At 50.8% G+C, this 15,257-nt stretch overlaps 1 protein-coding gene across 9 annotated transcripts in view; it reads left to right on the top strand.

Annotated features, from left to right (window-relative positions):
- Positions 1–15,257, top strand: part of LOC143151772 (cell adhesion molecule Dscam2) — a 178,451-nt gene that overhangs the window by 118,214 nt on the left and 44,980 nt on the right. For 7 of the 9 annotated variants that reach the window (XM_076321229.1, XM_076321225.1, XM_076321228.1 and 4 more), the window contains 4 exons: positions 2,082–2,378; positions 3,907–4,017; positions 4,253–4,411; positions 11,006–11,416. In XM_076321229.1, the coding sequence (XP_076177344.1) occupies positions 2,082–2,378; positions 3,907–4,017; positions 4,253–4,411; positions 11,006–11,416 (978 nt within the window). The remainder of the gene's footprint in view (positions 1–2,081; positions 2,379–3,906; positions 4,018–4,252; positions 4,412–11,005; positions 11,417–15,257) is intronic. The other 2 variants (XM_076321232.1, XM_076321227.1) reach the window with 1 other exon arrangement.

The following is a 15,257-nucleotide window of genomic DNA, read 5'->3' as shown; positions in this document are numbered from 1 at the left end:
AGAAAGGAATTTATATACGTTGGCCAGCGATAACCCTATCCGCTCTGGGTTCGAATCGTTCGAGTGTTATCGCTTTCATCGATTCGAAGCGCAAATGATCGGCCAACCATGGCGCTCGATCGAATTCCAACAACGGAAATGGAATTCTTACGATTCCATCGTTTATTATTGGCCACGGGGGAGCTACTACGGGAAAAAGATCGCCCGGTCGTGTTTCATAGCACGGTCGCGGGAACGGGAGAGAACGAACGCAACCTGTACGGTTACTATCTCTTTAATCTGCATAATTTTACGATAAATAGCCGCGGCTTGGGCGAAGGAACGGCAAAGAGATACGATGCCCGAGCGGGCTGGCTTTGGCCGGGGATCTCGTAATAGTACGCTTTCTTTTTCGCCGCCGTCTGTTTCGGACTCGGTTTCGGTAAACAGACGCCGCTTTTAAAGATTACTCCGCGCGCTCAAGGGATCCACGGACGCAAAGTTCCTCGCGGCCGGCTGCGAAATAACGAGGCGAGCTAATTGGACAGACGTAATTGTTAATTTACTAATAGCCTCGTTGGCCCCGCTCGTCTTTTAATTATACGCGTCCACGAAAGTGTCCCGGTGTCCTACCGTGGGTCCACGTTCCCTCCCGCTTCTTTTTCCGCTCGGAATCCGAACGCGAAACGACGCGTTTCGCGTAATTTTTAAGACGTTCGGTCGAGGAACGTCAAGGTCGATGGAACCATCGTCGATTTCCTTCGTAGCGAGCACGGGCCTCGAGCGCGGGCTTCGAGCGGCCAAGAATCACGGTATGCATACGGAAACTTTTAGAATGTTATTTCGTAGTCGGCGTGCTCGCGCTTATGAACTTCATGAATTCATTACCGGCGGGGCTCGTTACGCGAAGCGGCGCGTTCATTTAGAGCCCCTCCTGGAACTGGAACGCATGCCTGCGAACGCGCCGCGGTTATTTTCAATGTTTCTTCGTTAGGTCGCGGGCCACTCTTAATCCCCAGGATCCATTAATCTTCGGACCAATTATTTAGCACAAAGTCCTCTTGGTTATTGCGGCCCACTTAATGGAAAGGGATGTCGCCGTATAATTCGGCAATGGTCGCGGTAGCTAGGTTTAAAATGGGGCACATTGGGCTCGTTGCGCGTGTAATTCTCGTCGCTCCTCGTAGCTGTCTTTATCGCTCGACGATGCTGAAACGTTTAATTGTCTCGTAGCTCGCTGACACATTTCGCATTGAGAATTTTCAACGAGAATCACCGTGTCTCTTATTGTACAAGCGTGGCGTCGCGATTTATTCGTAATTTTATTCTCTCGATTTTCGTTACGGTGCTCGACGTGCAAGCACCAACGACTGTTTGTCGTTTTTTCGTCGATCGACGAGTATTTCGCGTCAAGCTGAACGTAAGGTACCGAACGTAAGTAGAATCCGATCGTGCTGGGTCGGCCGAAAGAGAATCAGTCGGCGATCCTACGAACAGATTGCACGAAAGAAAGAGAGTTAAAGGGGAACACCGGCTTTCCAATCGTCGCGAGAATCGACTTTTGTTTTTGCATTTTCTTAATATCCGACCTCGCGAGAACGCTGCCCTGATACACCGAGGCGAAATTGGAAACATTACAGCGTTCCCGGTCCTTAAACTTTAAACCCGTTTTTCTCGAAACACGTTCTTTCGAACTCTTGGATAACTTTTCTTGGAAACTACTCGGTATACGCAGAGTACCTCTACCACCGATACTGATTTTTTCCCCTAATATTTTTCGAGAGAACTCGTTCGCTTTCGGTGAAATTTAATTTTTGTTCTTTTTTTATTATTTCAAAGCTCTCCGTTCCGACGCTTACGTTTCCTCTAGGAAAATTGACGTAAACATCGATCAAAGTACACGCTTTTAATCCGTACGGGTAAGTTTTACGTTATACGTACCGTATCGTCGGAAAGGATCGTCGAATATTCGAATTTCGTTCGGCCCGAAAGGTGGTGGTTCCCCCTTAAGGACGAAGGTTGAACGGAACGTGGAAAGGGCCCTCGATGGTATTTCGATGCTTCTAGGTATGCGTAATCCGTGCCCTAACGTCTGTTAACAGAGATCGCGCCGCAGCTGGTCTACAGGTTTATCGAACAGACGATGCAAACCGGCCCGTCGGTTTCCCTGAAATGCAGCGCCGCGGGTAATCCCACGCCGCAAATTTCCTGGCTGCTGGATGGATTTCCGCTTCCGCAAAACGACAGGCTACTGATTGGCCAGTACGTGACTGTGTACGGGGACGTGATATCGCACGTTAACATCTCGTCGGTGAAGTCCGAAGACGGGGGCGAGTACGAGTGCATCGCCAGCAGCCGCGCGGGCGAGGCGAGCCACTCGGCGAGGCTCAATATTTACGGTGAGTCCTGTAGAGCTGAGAGAAAGAGACGAGAGAATGAGAGAGAGAATGAGAGAGAACGATAGATGGATAGAGAGAGACTGTTAAGGAGAAGAATCGCCAGTCGGTGTCGATTGAAATTGACTGGAAACCCGAGGGAATATTACGTTTCACCCGGAATCGATCGCAGGGAATATCGGCTTGATGGGATCCTTTTGTCATTAATGCCGCCCGAGTCTGTGGCCCACCAGGGGAGGAGGTTTCTGTTAATTAAAAACCGTCCCTTCTGTTTTATCGACGATTTTACAGGCCCCGGATCGTTCCACGATGCACGAGGTGTGTAACGCAAATATACCGTTCGGTGGATTCGAGGGCGAGTTCGCTACCTCGACCAGATTCCCTGTGTCCCGCGCGATACAGGAAACAATATTTTTCTTTCCACGTTTCCTTCGAGTCGCGAGTTTCGAAAGTGTACCTCTAAAAAGGTACCGTCGAGGTTCCTAAGATGGACGATACCTTCGAACAGAGATGTGCACGGACCATGAAATTGTGCGCTCGGTGCACTCTTGCGTTAATCCCTCATTGCATCCTCTCTCTCTCTATCTATCTTTTTCTCGTTCTCGTAAACAGACGGATACGTTTGCTTCGGTTTCTCGAACCTCTATTATTTTTCGAGTCCTTGAAAATTACAGAGCGAAATATTCGCGGCTGGTTTCGAATCACGGGACAGCTTCGCGCGCGATTTCTCCTCGTTTCGCGTCTGCTCGTTCATTCGCAGACGATACTCGATGTATCGCGCCGAGCTTCGGCGACCGGTCTTTAAACACGGTCAAATGTCACAGCGAAGGGGTTGTACCTCCTCCGTCGAGTAATCTTCCCTCATAGTCGCGTTGCAAGCAATCTGGTTGCAAACCATCGTTAACCTCGCCTCGAATTTCCATAATTGAGATTATACAGTTACCCACCTACGTGTCCCGATAGTCTGTCTTCGGTGAGCGCGACAGTTCACTCCCTTTTACCATCGTCTCTAACGGATGCGGTCCACGTTCGAATCGGAAGCCACGTTTCGCATCAATTTCTGGGACAAATAGTCAGAGATACGATCTGCCTCGTAGTCACGTCAGTCAACCTCGTCTCAAGTTTCCATAATTAACGTTACGTAGTTACCTACGTGTCTCGATGGTCTCTTCTCGGCGAGAGTCGCGGTTCGCCTCCTTTTGCTCAACCATCGTCGCGGCGCCGGCTCGCGTTCGATTCCGTAGCCACGTATCGCGGAAATTTCTCCTAGGAATATACCGTTTCGCGGCTCGCGTCTACTCGAAACAAACGAACGAACGTGGCTTCGCATGGACGTTCAAGTTCGATGTTCGAACGAGATTCGAAACGCGCACTCGAGCCCCAACTTCGATCCTTGTTTTCGCAGAGAGTATCGAGACAACGAAAAGGCACGAGCGACGCTCGATTCGTTGCGAGAGCATCGAAATGCGAATTCTCTCATGGGTAAAGGTAAATTAGACGTAATACAGGTTTTATTGTTCGTCAATCACAGGCTCGCCATACGTCAGACCCATGTCCACGGTTTCGGCGGTCGCCGGGAAACAGTTCCACATCAAATGCCCGGTAGCTGGTTACCCCATCGAATCGATAATTTGGGAGAAAGGTGAGTAAACCCGTTTTATTTTCGTTAAACGCCGGTTCATTTGCATGGAGTAATTAAAGTCAGCCGGCCGAGCGCCACAGACCGACGCTAATTGAACCCGCGCGTGCCGATTACATCGCTGGTGAAATTCGAATAGAACGAGAAGCATATTTTCTCTAATTTCGAAATCGGTTACAGCGACGGGGCTCGTTGCATCGGCTGGTCACGGTTGTTTGTTGTTGTTGTTGTTCGCCAGACGGAGTGAGGCTGCCCACCAATATGAGACAGAGGGTCGCGAACGGCAGCCTGTACATCGACACGGTGCAACGGGCCGCCGATCAGGGCACGTACACCTGTACAGCCAGGAACAAGCATAACTTCACGTCGCAACGGTCGGTCGAAGTGCGGGTCCTAGGTGAGTAAACGGAACAACCGAGTACCTACCATTTCGATAAGAGATCTTTTGCAGGCTTTGCAGAACGGATTGAGTTCGCCGCAGTCGTCCGGACTCTGTCGGTCGAATATTCGTTAACCTCGGGAAATTTACTTTCGTTCGTGCTCGGCGAACTGTGCCTGGAAAGCTTCTGGAACCGATCGCGTCGAAACGAGCGTCGCGAAACGAAAAATAGCGCGTCGTATCGATCCACCGTTCCCGAGATTCCACGGGGGTCTTTGACATTCAGCGATTTTGAACGTTCGAGAAACGTTCCACGGATGCTCCGAACGTTCCCGTATTCGTAATTGGGACCGGGTGACGGCTCGAAATGTTTTCCAACTCGCCGAGAACTACGGAGAACAGGGTCGCGGGAGATCGTTGAACGACGACGCGCGAATCGCACGATACACCGTATTTTCGGTAGACGAGTAAGCTTCGAGGTTTCCGTGGAAATCACGGCACGGAACACCCGGGTGGTTTCCTACGCGTCGTGATTCGTATTCGAACGTCGCGTCGCGAAAAGGAAAAAAAAAAAAGAAACGACACCGCGGTAACATTAGCGTCGTTCGTACGCGCGTGACGCGACAGTGAACGCGTCAGAAGAGTTCTGGAAACCGGTTTCTGGAACGGCGTGCAGGTGTCCCGGTCGTCTAGATATTTCATCAACGTCAGCATGACTGCGGAAGAAGGTAACGTTACGCGGTGACAAATGGGGAGGATATTGCGCGTTCCGTAACACAGTGATTTGATGTTTTGCCAGAAATTGTTGTTCGTCCATTGTCACTGTTAAAATTCGCGGCAATTTATTACTACCGTTAACGAGAAAGTGACCTCCAGTCGGAACCTTTCGCGGATCGTTCGGAATCGTTCTTCGCTCCAAAGCCACGTCTTCCTCTATCGAAATACGGGTCCTTCGATTCGCACTGTCTTTCGAGAACGTTGTTCTTTTAAACGTTTCCAGCGTATTCACCGCGAGAACGGTGGCTCGAGTGATTCCGCGCTCGCACATCCCTACGCGGAGCTTATCCTCGGGATAAATTAATAACAGAGAAACTACCGTTCCTCGAAATTTGTCGCACGTATTTACACCACCGTATCGCGATAATTTCGTAGACGACATTGGAATATACGTGTCGCAGCGTGGCCGTAAGAAATCGTTTCTAAAAGAATTAGCATATCTCCCGCGAGCACGGTTCAGAGACTTTCCACGGGCACACGTCGCGAGCAAAATTCGGCTCTCCCCGAGAGACGAGAGTAATCGTCTCGAAACAGCGCCGTGCGTGATCGCTCGGAGCATTAAAGAACGATCAACAACGGCGCTGACGAGCACGAAGCTGCTATATCGTCCCTTCGAGCCCCTTCGTTCGACACCGTCCACCCGATCCTCTCCGTAATTTTCCACTCCTCCCCTCCCCCCTCCGGCAATCGCGTATTAATTACAATTCGTGTGTGCACAATGTCCCGGCGTGTTTGACGCGTGCCGTCAAATTTACCTGCACACAAAATGTTTCTGTATCAAGTTTACGGAGCGAATTCCGTGTACTCGATTGTTTATCGCTGGGCGGGATTAGTCGACGCGGGGCAGCATTGCTTCGCGTATCCGCTCGATCGTACCGCGCGCCAAATTTTCGAAACGATCGCTACGACGAGTTCCCTACGGGAGTCTACTCTCGCGTTTAACAATCGTTCCTCTTCCTTTCGATTATCGTTCTTTCTTTTTTCTTTTTTGTTCGTCCGATACTTTTTTCTCCAAGTAACCGTTCGACGCTTCGAGAACAGGCGCGGCGCGGCGCGGAAGCCGCAGAGCTCCCTTTGTTGTTCCACGAACGGGTGTGGCTTATCGAGCCGGGCGATGCAAATACTGTAATTCGATTGGTAAAACAGATATGGATCGTGGTTCGCTGGTTAATGGGGAAAATTTTGATCGGTTTAGCGCGCGATGCTAGACGCGGCTCCGTTCGAGCGTAAACAGCGATGCATCAGCGTAATTCCAGTTTCGAATGAAAATTTCGTTCGCGTTCGCGAACCGGTCTCGATCGTTCTCGTGTTTCTTGCGTCACGTGAGCCGCCGGTTCTCGAAGCTACGAGGAAGAGAAAATCCGCGAGAACGTATTCGATTTCGCTGGAAATACTCGCGTCGCGCGGTTTAATCGAGGCTGCCTCGCGGGGAAAGTCCCGGGAGACCGTCCCGGATCTATGATTCCTGAAGCTTGGTAAAGTGCGGCGGAGCTTGCAAAAATTCGACAACTTGCCGCAAGTCGCATCGGAGGATACTGTGCCGGGTGTTTCCGGTGGTGTAGGAATATCGTTGGCGTTGATTCGACGGGTTGTCTCGTTCTTAAAATCGGTTTACGGCTACGGTGAACGCGTTCTTTTCATCGCGTCGGAACTTGGACGATAAGCGGGTAAATGTCGCTTTGTTCGCGATGAGTGTCCTTTGTGTGCAGAAACGAAGTAGTTTTTCACGACGATGCGTTTCTCAAATCGTGTAGAAAACGCGTTGCATAAATGGGTCGAGAGATCTCGTTCCCCTCGGGATCGTTTCGCGATCGTTTCGCGACAAAGGGAATCGAACGCGACAAGACACCGTCGACGATCGTCGACGATCGACGACGTTCGGAAGGAATCGGGAATCACCGCAAGGGTAATTAATCCACCGGGAGCCAATTACTCGCTCTCGTCGTTCCTATTTATCCGCGCGGCGGCGTGACCGCGTTCTAATGGTAATTAGCACGAGGGAGCCGACATCCGCCTTATTCCTACGCCACTGGATCCGGTTCGCGTATCGTGGCAAAGGAGGAGACAATCAAAGGGAGCGGCGCGTATTGTGCGCGCGCGGAGGGTGGTTGCATCACTGAAACGCAATCATCCGCAGCTCGGGGAGTGGTCCATCGTTCGTTCGAGAATCACTGGACACGATTGAAAAAGTTTGTCGGTTCGTCCGTTACAACCCCTTCTCAACCCCCACGGTGAAGAAAGATTTCTTACACGTACTAGCGCGGAGCTACGTAAGCGTGCGCGCGTGCTACGGTGTGTACGTGTGCGTGTATGCGTCTGTCTCTCTTCTCTCCTTCGCTCTCTCTCTTTTTCTATCTGTCTCTCTCGGACTCTTTCTATTTCTCTCTCTCTATACGTATATACATATATATATATATATCTTTCTCTTTTCTTCTCTTCTTCTCTATGTGCGTCACCGGATATCCGTGCGTTTGACAACACTCGCGAACGTAACCCCCCCACCCCACGCACAAGAGCACAGCACTTCACTGCATCGCTCAAGCATCCGTCCTTGCACGCGCTCGCCTAAACTGCTCTGTATATTATATTCCGTACGTGTACTTTTGTACATAAAAATTCATAGCGCGGCGATACTACGTACTCGAGTCTGGAAGGTACGGGGCCGCTGTTACGTGTACACAGGATAAAGTGCACGGGGCGCGGGCGAACCGAGCAGAGGTTTAATCGCGTCGTGCGTCAACCCTGGCAACTCCGATGTCGGTGCACCGGGTCAAAGAAGTTCCTTTTGATGCCACGGACGAGATAGAGTCGACGGAGAAGCGAAAAAGTATCGGTTATTTATCGGATCGTTCGACGAGTCCGCTGAAACGGCGCGTTGACTCGCGCGTACGCGCGATCTCGAAGCCGATTTCGAATCGGCGAGTACGATCCGAAATTTCGTTACGAATCGCGAATCGTGTCTTGGGTAAAAATCGAAACGCGTACCGATCGAAGTCGGTCGCGCAGCTCGGTTCGCGAAATACGAAAGAAATCGATTCGAGTTCGAAATTCCGTTTTCGAATCGAAGTTCGGTGCAACGAGACTCGAGCGGTTAAAGTTACGCGCGACTCGAGAGTTACGATAGTTCGCGGGTCGAAAAGTATCATTTTTCAATTTCAACGTCTCGTCCGGCGTTCTTGGCACTTTTGTTCCACGCGACGGAGATCGATGATCGTTTAAACATCGTGGCTCCGTTGCGGCGGAGTTCTTCTCGTCGCGCGACTCCTACGAAAGACTTGGTTCGAACTGTCGCGAGCAGTCGCCGAAGAAATACAGTTCGCTGTATTACCGTGCCCGGTTTCGTCGTGTTCTTAATTTCCTCGGTGTTCGAAGATCTCGTTCCTGCGTAGGCTGTATCGAGAGTGTCCCGCGAAACCTCGATTTAATTTCCGCGGGTCCTCGAATCGAGTGGTTCGAAGCGTTCGAAGACGAACGCGCCCCGTGCACTCGAGAACGTGTGCGCGCACTTGTACATAAACACGCTGTTGTCGAAGTATCGATATTCCATTCGCGCGACACCGTCGCCGTTTTCTTTCGCGCGTGGCGCACTTCACTGGAAAAACCGCGCGCAACCTCTCGCCGCGCGGTAACAACGTTGCGACGCACGCGGTGGCTGAGCGGGTTGATCCGTGGATCGTGATTTTATCGGCAATTTTCCTAATCGAAAGTTAAAAAGCGAACGTCGAGTGAGCGAACGACGCGCACTCGCGACCGAATTGTGTCGACTCGAGAGCAAGAGGCGCCCCGATCGATTGTTTTCCCTTTCGCGGGAAAATTCTCGCGAGAGTTTCGCGATTGCGTCGATCGACGCGACGCTTCGAGTCCGTTCGCGCATCGTCGGGAATTAATTGGGAAATTCCGTGGGTCGAGATCGACGAGAAAGGGAATCTTGGGGGAAAAATACGACCTACTCGAAAATTTGGAAAATTTTTGGCGTTTCGCGTACTGGTCCGCGTGGGAAAAAAATAAAAGAAAAGGAAAACCGATTCGACGGAGAAATGATCAACACCGACCGTGTTCGAACAACAATCGTCGTTCGTTCGTAGTAAAATCCGTTAATCGTCGAGCGGATGGCAAAAGGGAAGAGAGCGCATTACGCGAATTACGATCGCTGCGAGCCGTGAGCCGCGAGCGCGTCGGTTTGCGATATTAAAAGAACGACGGACGGATAAAAACAAGGAAACGCGTGTACAGCGCGGCCGGAAGAGGCGCAATTACCGACGAAACGCGTTTGAAAACTGCGTGGAAACGGTGTACGTTTGTCGAACTTGGTACGCCGAGTACTCTTTGATGGCTCGGTTCTCCGATCGAGTGTTTAATCGGACGGCGTAATTACGCGCTTTTCGTACCTTGGCAAGAAAGCTGAAACGATAGAAAAAAGAGAAAAAGAAAAACCCATAAAAGCGGTTCGTACCGCTCGATAAATTGTTCGGAATCTCTCGATTCGTGGCTGGAATTCTTCGAGGGTTCGTAATTTTGGAAACCGATCGAGATCGGAGCCTAACTTTTTCGCGGAGTTTCGGTAAATAATCCTTCGTTTGTCACTGAAAGAAGAAAACGAAAGTAGAGCGTGAGAAAGAAGATTAATCGCGCAGTGTCGCGAACGTCGAACGTACGTTCGATAAAAATTCGGATAGAAATTAGGGTCGAGTGGAAAATGTAACGCAACGAATCGAAAGCGAACGGTCCGTTGGTTGGCCCGGATTTCTTGAAACGAGATTTCCACCCCTAACGTTTGTTCGCTCGAAAGAACAACGCGGGTCGTTCGGTCGACGATCGCGTTCCGCGTCGCGACTACGAAGATGGTTGGAATTCCTCGGCGCGAACTCGTGCGGTCCTCGACGCTGCGCGCGGTCACCGAGCCCGGGATTTTCATCGCGGATGAATCGCAAGCGTATCCAGTGAGGTCCGTTGCGCGCGCTCTGTCTCCGAAGCTGTCCGTTTGTATAGAGAACCGCAAACAAAACGACATCCTTTGTGCGCCGCGCATTAGGACACTCCGTACGGCTGGTGAACGTTCCGGGAACGAATATCCGGCGCGGAAAGAGCCGAGCAGCCGCGGGAAGAAAATATTCTTCGGAGGCGGCCGGTCTCTCGAAAGCCCTCGGAGTTTCGAGGCTTTAATTTAGTCGCGCGCGGCCGTGGAAATTTAATTAACGCGGCTGTAATTACAAGCGGCACAATATGAACGGCCTTTGACCCTGCTGCTTTCATTAAACAAGAGAGCCGCGCTCCTTCGACGTATCGGCACCGCGAGAAACTTTGACGAGCTTCGAGCTGCTTTTTCGGGCCGCGCGGAGTGTTCTACGAACTCGCTTTCTCTCACGACCGGGTGCTGCCTGGATTCTTACCGTCTCGTGGCACGGGTACGGGGTTTCGCGACGAGAAAGAAACCCCCGTCCACGGCCCAGCTCCTGTCGACTCGAAACGTTAAACGACCCGATATCGACGAGTTTCTCCCGTGAAATTCGATCGACGACGAAACAACGATCGCCACTCGTGAAATAATTCTCGGAACCGAGCACCGGTCCAGACAGCACCGGTTGGACGATTACGACCGTCCGTTCGACGTGCGTGCTCTCCTACGGTATTCACTCATTCCCCCTGTACCCAGACCACCCTCGTGTATCTCTCTTCTACACCGAACACGATCACCGACCTATCCGTACCCTCGCCCCTCTAAACCACCACCGCCACCAGCCCACCCACTACCCCCTACTAAACGCGATTCTCTTTAGCGATTCTGAACCGCTTTGACTGGGAATGCCACCTTTTGTCTTTGTATTGTTCTTTCAGTGCCACCTAAAATCACGCCTTTCAGTTTTGCTCGCGATTTAAACGTAGGGGACCGTACTAGCGTACAGTGCGTGGTCGTGACTGGCGATCTGCCACTGACGTTCACGTGGCTCAAAGATAGCGTCCCGATAGAGACGATCAGGACGTCGCAGGATGCTCCGTCGTCCAGCCATAGCCGCGTTCAGGCCCCGGCCGGTCCTGGAGACGCGATTAAGGGGCCCAAGCGGGGCCCCAAGGCCGACGGCCAGGCCGAACAGTCCCCGAGAAAGGCCATTACCGTCCGGCAATATGACGCTTTTACCAGCGCCCTGAGCATTAGCACGATCGCACCCGCGCACAATGGCACGTACACCTGTCGCGTGGCCAATGGCGCTGCCACCGTCGCTCATTCTGCACTCCTTCACGTCAACGGTAAACGCACACCGTTGGTGTACTTCTTCGTTCGCGGTTTTTGCGCGCCGACAGAGGTGTCTCGCCTGCTTCGCGGTTTCCGCGCGCGATTCCACGCCGAGCGAGCGTCTCGCGTTACCGTCTGCACGGTATATTTTTTTCCTTTTTTTTTTTTTACATTTCTATCTCTCTCTCTCTCTATCTATCTATCTATTTATCTCGCTCTCTCTGTTTTTTCTTCAATTTCTATCTCTCTCGCGACGTCTTTCGCACGCGTTGCATCAATCTCGACGTGTCTGCATGCATCGACGCGTCGTGAGATCGCGTGAGCGCGAGTTTTGCATCGTTTGTTGCACGCCAAGCGTCGAATACGTCGCGACGCGACACGCGTCGTTCGAGAGTACAGTTTCTTGCGCGTTGACCAAGGGCTCGAGTGTCGCGTTATCCGTCACGGAATCTCGTATTTTCGAATTTTTCGAAAGATACACAGGTGAATCGAATCAACGAGCACGGATAGATTTACGCGCCGCTACGGGTCGCAAGTGCATCGTCTCGAGAACGAGCGATCGCGGCTGGGACCGATCGAATATTTTCGCGATCGAGAGGGAAAATTGCGCGAGAACGTAACAACGGGGATATTTGAAAACCGTTTCCTCGGTTTTGTCGCGCCGAGAAGATTATCTCGATTCAATTTCGCGATCCATCACCGTCGTGATAATATTCGAACGACGATACTCGAGCAACGGTGTTGAAAAAATGGCACTCGATGATATCACGTCGAGGAACGATACTCGAGTATCCGAGTATTATGAAATTTAATTATTCGAGTAGTCCCAGACCGGCGCGCGATTCGCGGAACATAATAAAGACAGACTGGCGATTTTCCAGCCGGATGGATTATACTTTCGCGTTGGAAAGTAACTGATCGATCGGTGGTGTAAGGAAACGGTGGTACGCGCGGTCGTTCTAACCGGCGGGCGAGCACGATCGATCAATCAGCGCGCTCGAGCCGGTGCATCGCGCCGCGATGATCAATTTTCCGTCGCGCGGCACCGTTGAAACGAACTTTTTTCGTCGCCGGTTGCATCCGCGCGGTCTTTACCGGACGAAGACACGCCTCGCCGTCCTCGAGCGTATCGATCGTACGCTCGAGTGCATCGATTCAATGCGGTTCGATCTCTCCACCATCGTCGACCACCTCTGTCGTCGCACGCGAGTCGAGTTTCTTAAGCACCGAGTACACCGATGATCGTCGCGGATGATCTCGGACCCCGTCGGTTCGAAGTCATTCGACGCGCGACCTGTTTCTGCTACATGCTAGTCCGAAGTGCACGCCCGATGAAAAGAAAAAAAAAACAAATACAAAAACATCGGTACGTCCAGTCGACGATCAGCGAGAAATCAATTTCGAGATACGCGCCTCGCGTCGTCTCGTTTCTTTCTTTGTCTTTTCTTTTCTTTTTCCACGAATAACGCGACGGAACGTGCCGCGAGCCTACGGACGCGCGCGCTTATTCAGATTTCAATTTATACGGTCGAGGCGGAATCGCGACGACGAGACGATCCCACGGCCGGCGCGACTCGTACGGCTGGACGTGCCGTGAATTTTCAATCTCTTACTTCCGATTTTGATCATCCTCCGTTACTCTGTCTTTACACACTCTGTGATCCTGCACGCTGTTTCTCTTTGCACGCCTAATTGCACGCTTCGATCAGATTTACCATACGGGCACTCTTGACACGTATATCTCTATATATGTGTATCCATGCAGGGCGCCCCGCTCGAAACAGGCCACCGAATTATCGCTCTGCGTAAGGTAATAACTTAAGAGGATATCCTAGACTTAGGGACAGCTGCTAGACGAATAGATCGTAGATCCCACCTGGACGAACGACGAGCGTATGCGTGAGAATTTGCTAGAAGCGTAAAATAGTCGCCATTGCTACGTCGCTCTTCGTCTTTGTTTCATCCCGAATATTTTCACCTTCGGTCGCGACGACACGAGAAAATGTTTCGCGCGCGACGCGAATACGCCACCGGGAACATTTATTTTACAATGGCTTTCAAATTTTTTAAGCCTGCTTGTTTTTCCTTTTTTTATACGCGAGTACGCGTTCATATGTTTCTCGCGCGCGTTGAAGAGTTCTAGAATTTCAAATCGAACGTTACTGTATACGGCTCTACTATTGACTCTGACAATCGGAGAAGAACGATACGTTGCTGGATGAAACAACATAAAACGACATACTTGCCTCGAAACCGTTCGAATCGCGCGCGAAACAAACACTTGGTCCCGTCGCGACCGAAAATTACAATTAGACGGCCGGTTTCGAGCGGAACACGCTGTACATCTCTAAATGTATATGTAAGGTATATCATCTTTTGCCAGTGTTTCATACTCTCGTTTGTGCGAACGTCAACTTTTTTCTAGTGTGTATCGAACTAAGTCGACCAAGTATGTTCCGTAGATCGTATTTATCTGTGACATCGAAGCGTTCGTTGAAAATTCTGCTTGGAGAGAGAGTTTCGATTGGTTCTTCTCCCCCACTCTCTCTCTCTCTCTCTCTCTCTCTCACTCTGTTTCTCCTTCTCTGTCTCTCACTGTCGCTCTCTGGCTATCTCTTTCTCTCTCCTCTCTCACTCTTCTCTCTCTCTCTCTTTTTCTCTCTCTCTCTCTCTCTTGGGACGCGGTGCACAGAGCGTTCTCTCGCGTTCGCCGACGTTTCGAATCGTCTGCCGCAAAATTAAACCGGGATCCCGCGTCAGATTAGGATTTTTCGTTTAATTTTGCGCCCCGGAGCCGCGGGATGTCACCGGCTCGATGTCACAGCGTGAGATCGCTTCCACGTAAAGTTTACCGTTCGTAACTGGTTTTAATCTTCGCACACACCCGTGTATATGCATCGTTCAGCATCAACATATATGCGAGAGTACACGTAATGTCATTTTTTCGATATTCTTTTTTTTTTAATTTTTCTTTCATTGATTGAGTATCACAGTTTATCCATCTCTATGGTACTTTTGCAACGACGGATCGCTGTGGACGACGCTCACGCGATCCGAGTTGGTAGGAGTCGTGCTCTTTTTGTCCAGTTCGAATGAATTCACCATCACCTTTGTTGCTCTCGATATACGGAGCGGCGGGAAAGTCCCTCCGTGTGATGTTCGTTCGCGAACGAGATAACGTACAATCATTGAAAAAGTTCCGGGAGAGATTTTCTCGATCTTTCGAGTCTCGCCGGAAACTCCGTTTGGAATAAAAAATACGAGCAACAGCTTCGGTTCGCGATTCGATTGAAATAAATTCCCGCGTTCGCTTTAGAATCGTACACCGTGTCGCTGTTTGCTATTCGAACGATCCGCGAACATCCTCGCCGCGGAGAGACTTTTCCGCGCGCTTTCGTATCTGTGTTGTATCGTACGATCACGTTTGGACCGATTCTGACCGAGCTATTATCACTATCACTATGTAGAACAGTTTTTTCATTACGAAGACTATGCTATGTTTCGCTCGAGATATTCTCTATGATTTGTGTAATATCATGCTCATTATCATTATTATCATCGTTATCATCGTCGTTGAAGTAACATTATTGGGACCGTAGTAAATCGTATCGCGAGACGAAATCGATGCGAGCGAGCTCGACGAGCGGCGGGCTCGTTACGCTGCATGAAATTATATTTCCCCCGTCCCGTTCGTCCGTCTCCTTTTCGATCGATCATCGCGAAATTCGAGATCGCTCGCATACCTTTCGTCCCGTGTAGTGTTTCCGGTTCTTTTCAATTTATTTTTTCATCCGCTCGTCGTCCCATAGGCGTCTGGTAAGTAACACAACGACGACCGAATCGAACAACGGATCC

The sequence above is a fragment of the Ptiloglossa arizonensis genome, chromosome 9 (genome assembly GCF_051014685.1).
Source record: "Ptiloglossa arizonensis isolate GNS036 chromosome 9, iyPtiAriz1_principal, whole genome shotgun sequence".
NCBI lineage: Eukaryota > Metazoa > Arthropoda > Insecta > Hymenoptera > Colletidae > Ptiloglossa > Ptiloglossa arizonensis.
The sequence above is the reverse complement of the archived record's forward strand: the minus strand, read 5'-3'. Positions and strand labels throughout refer to the sequence as shown.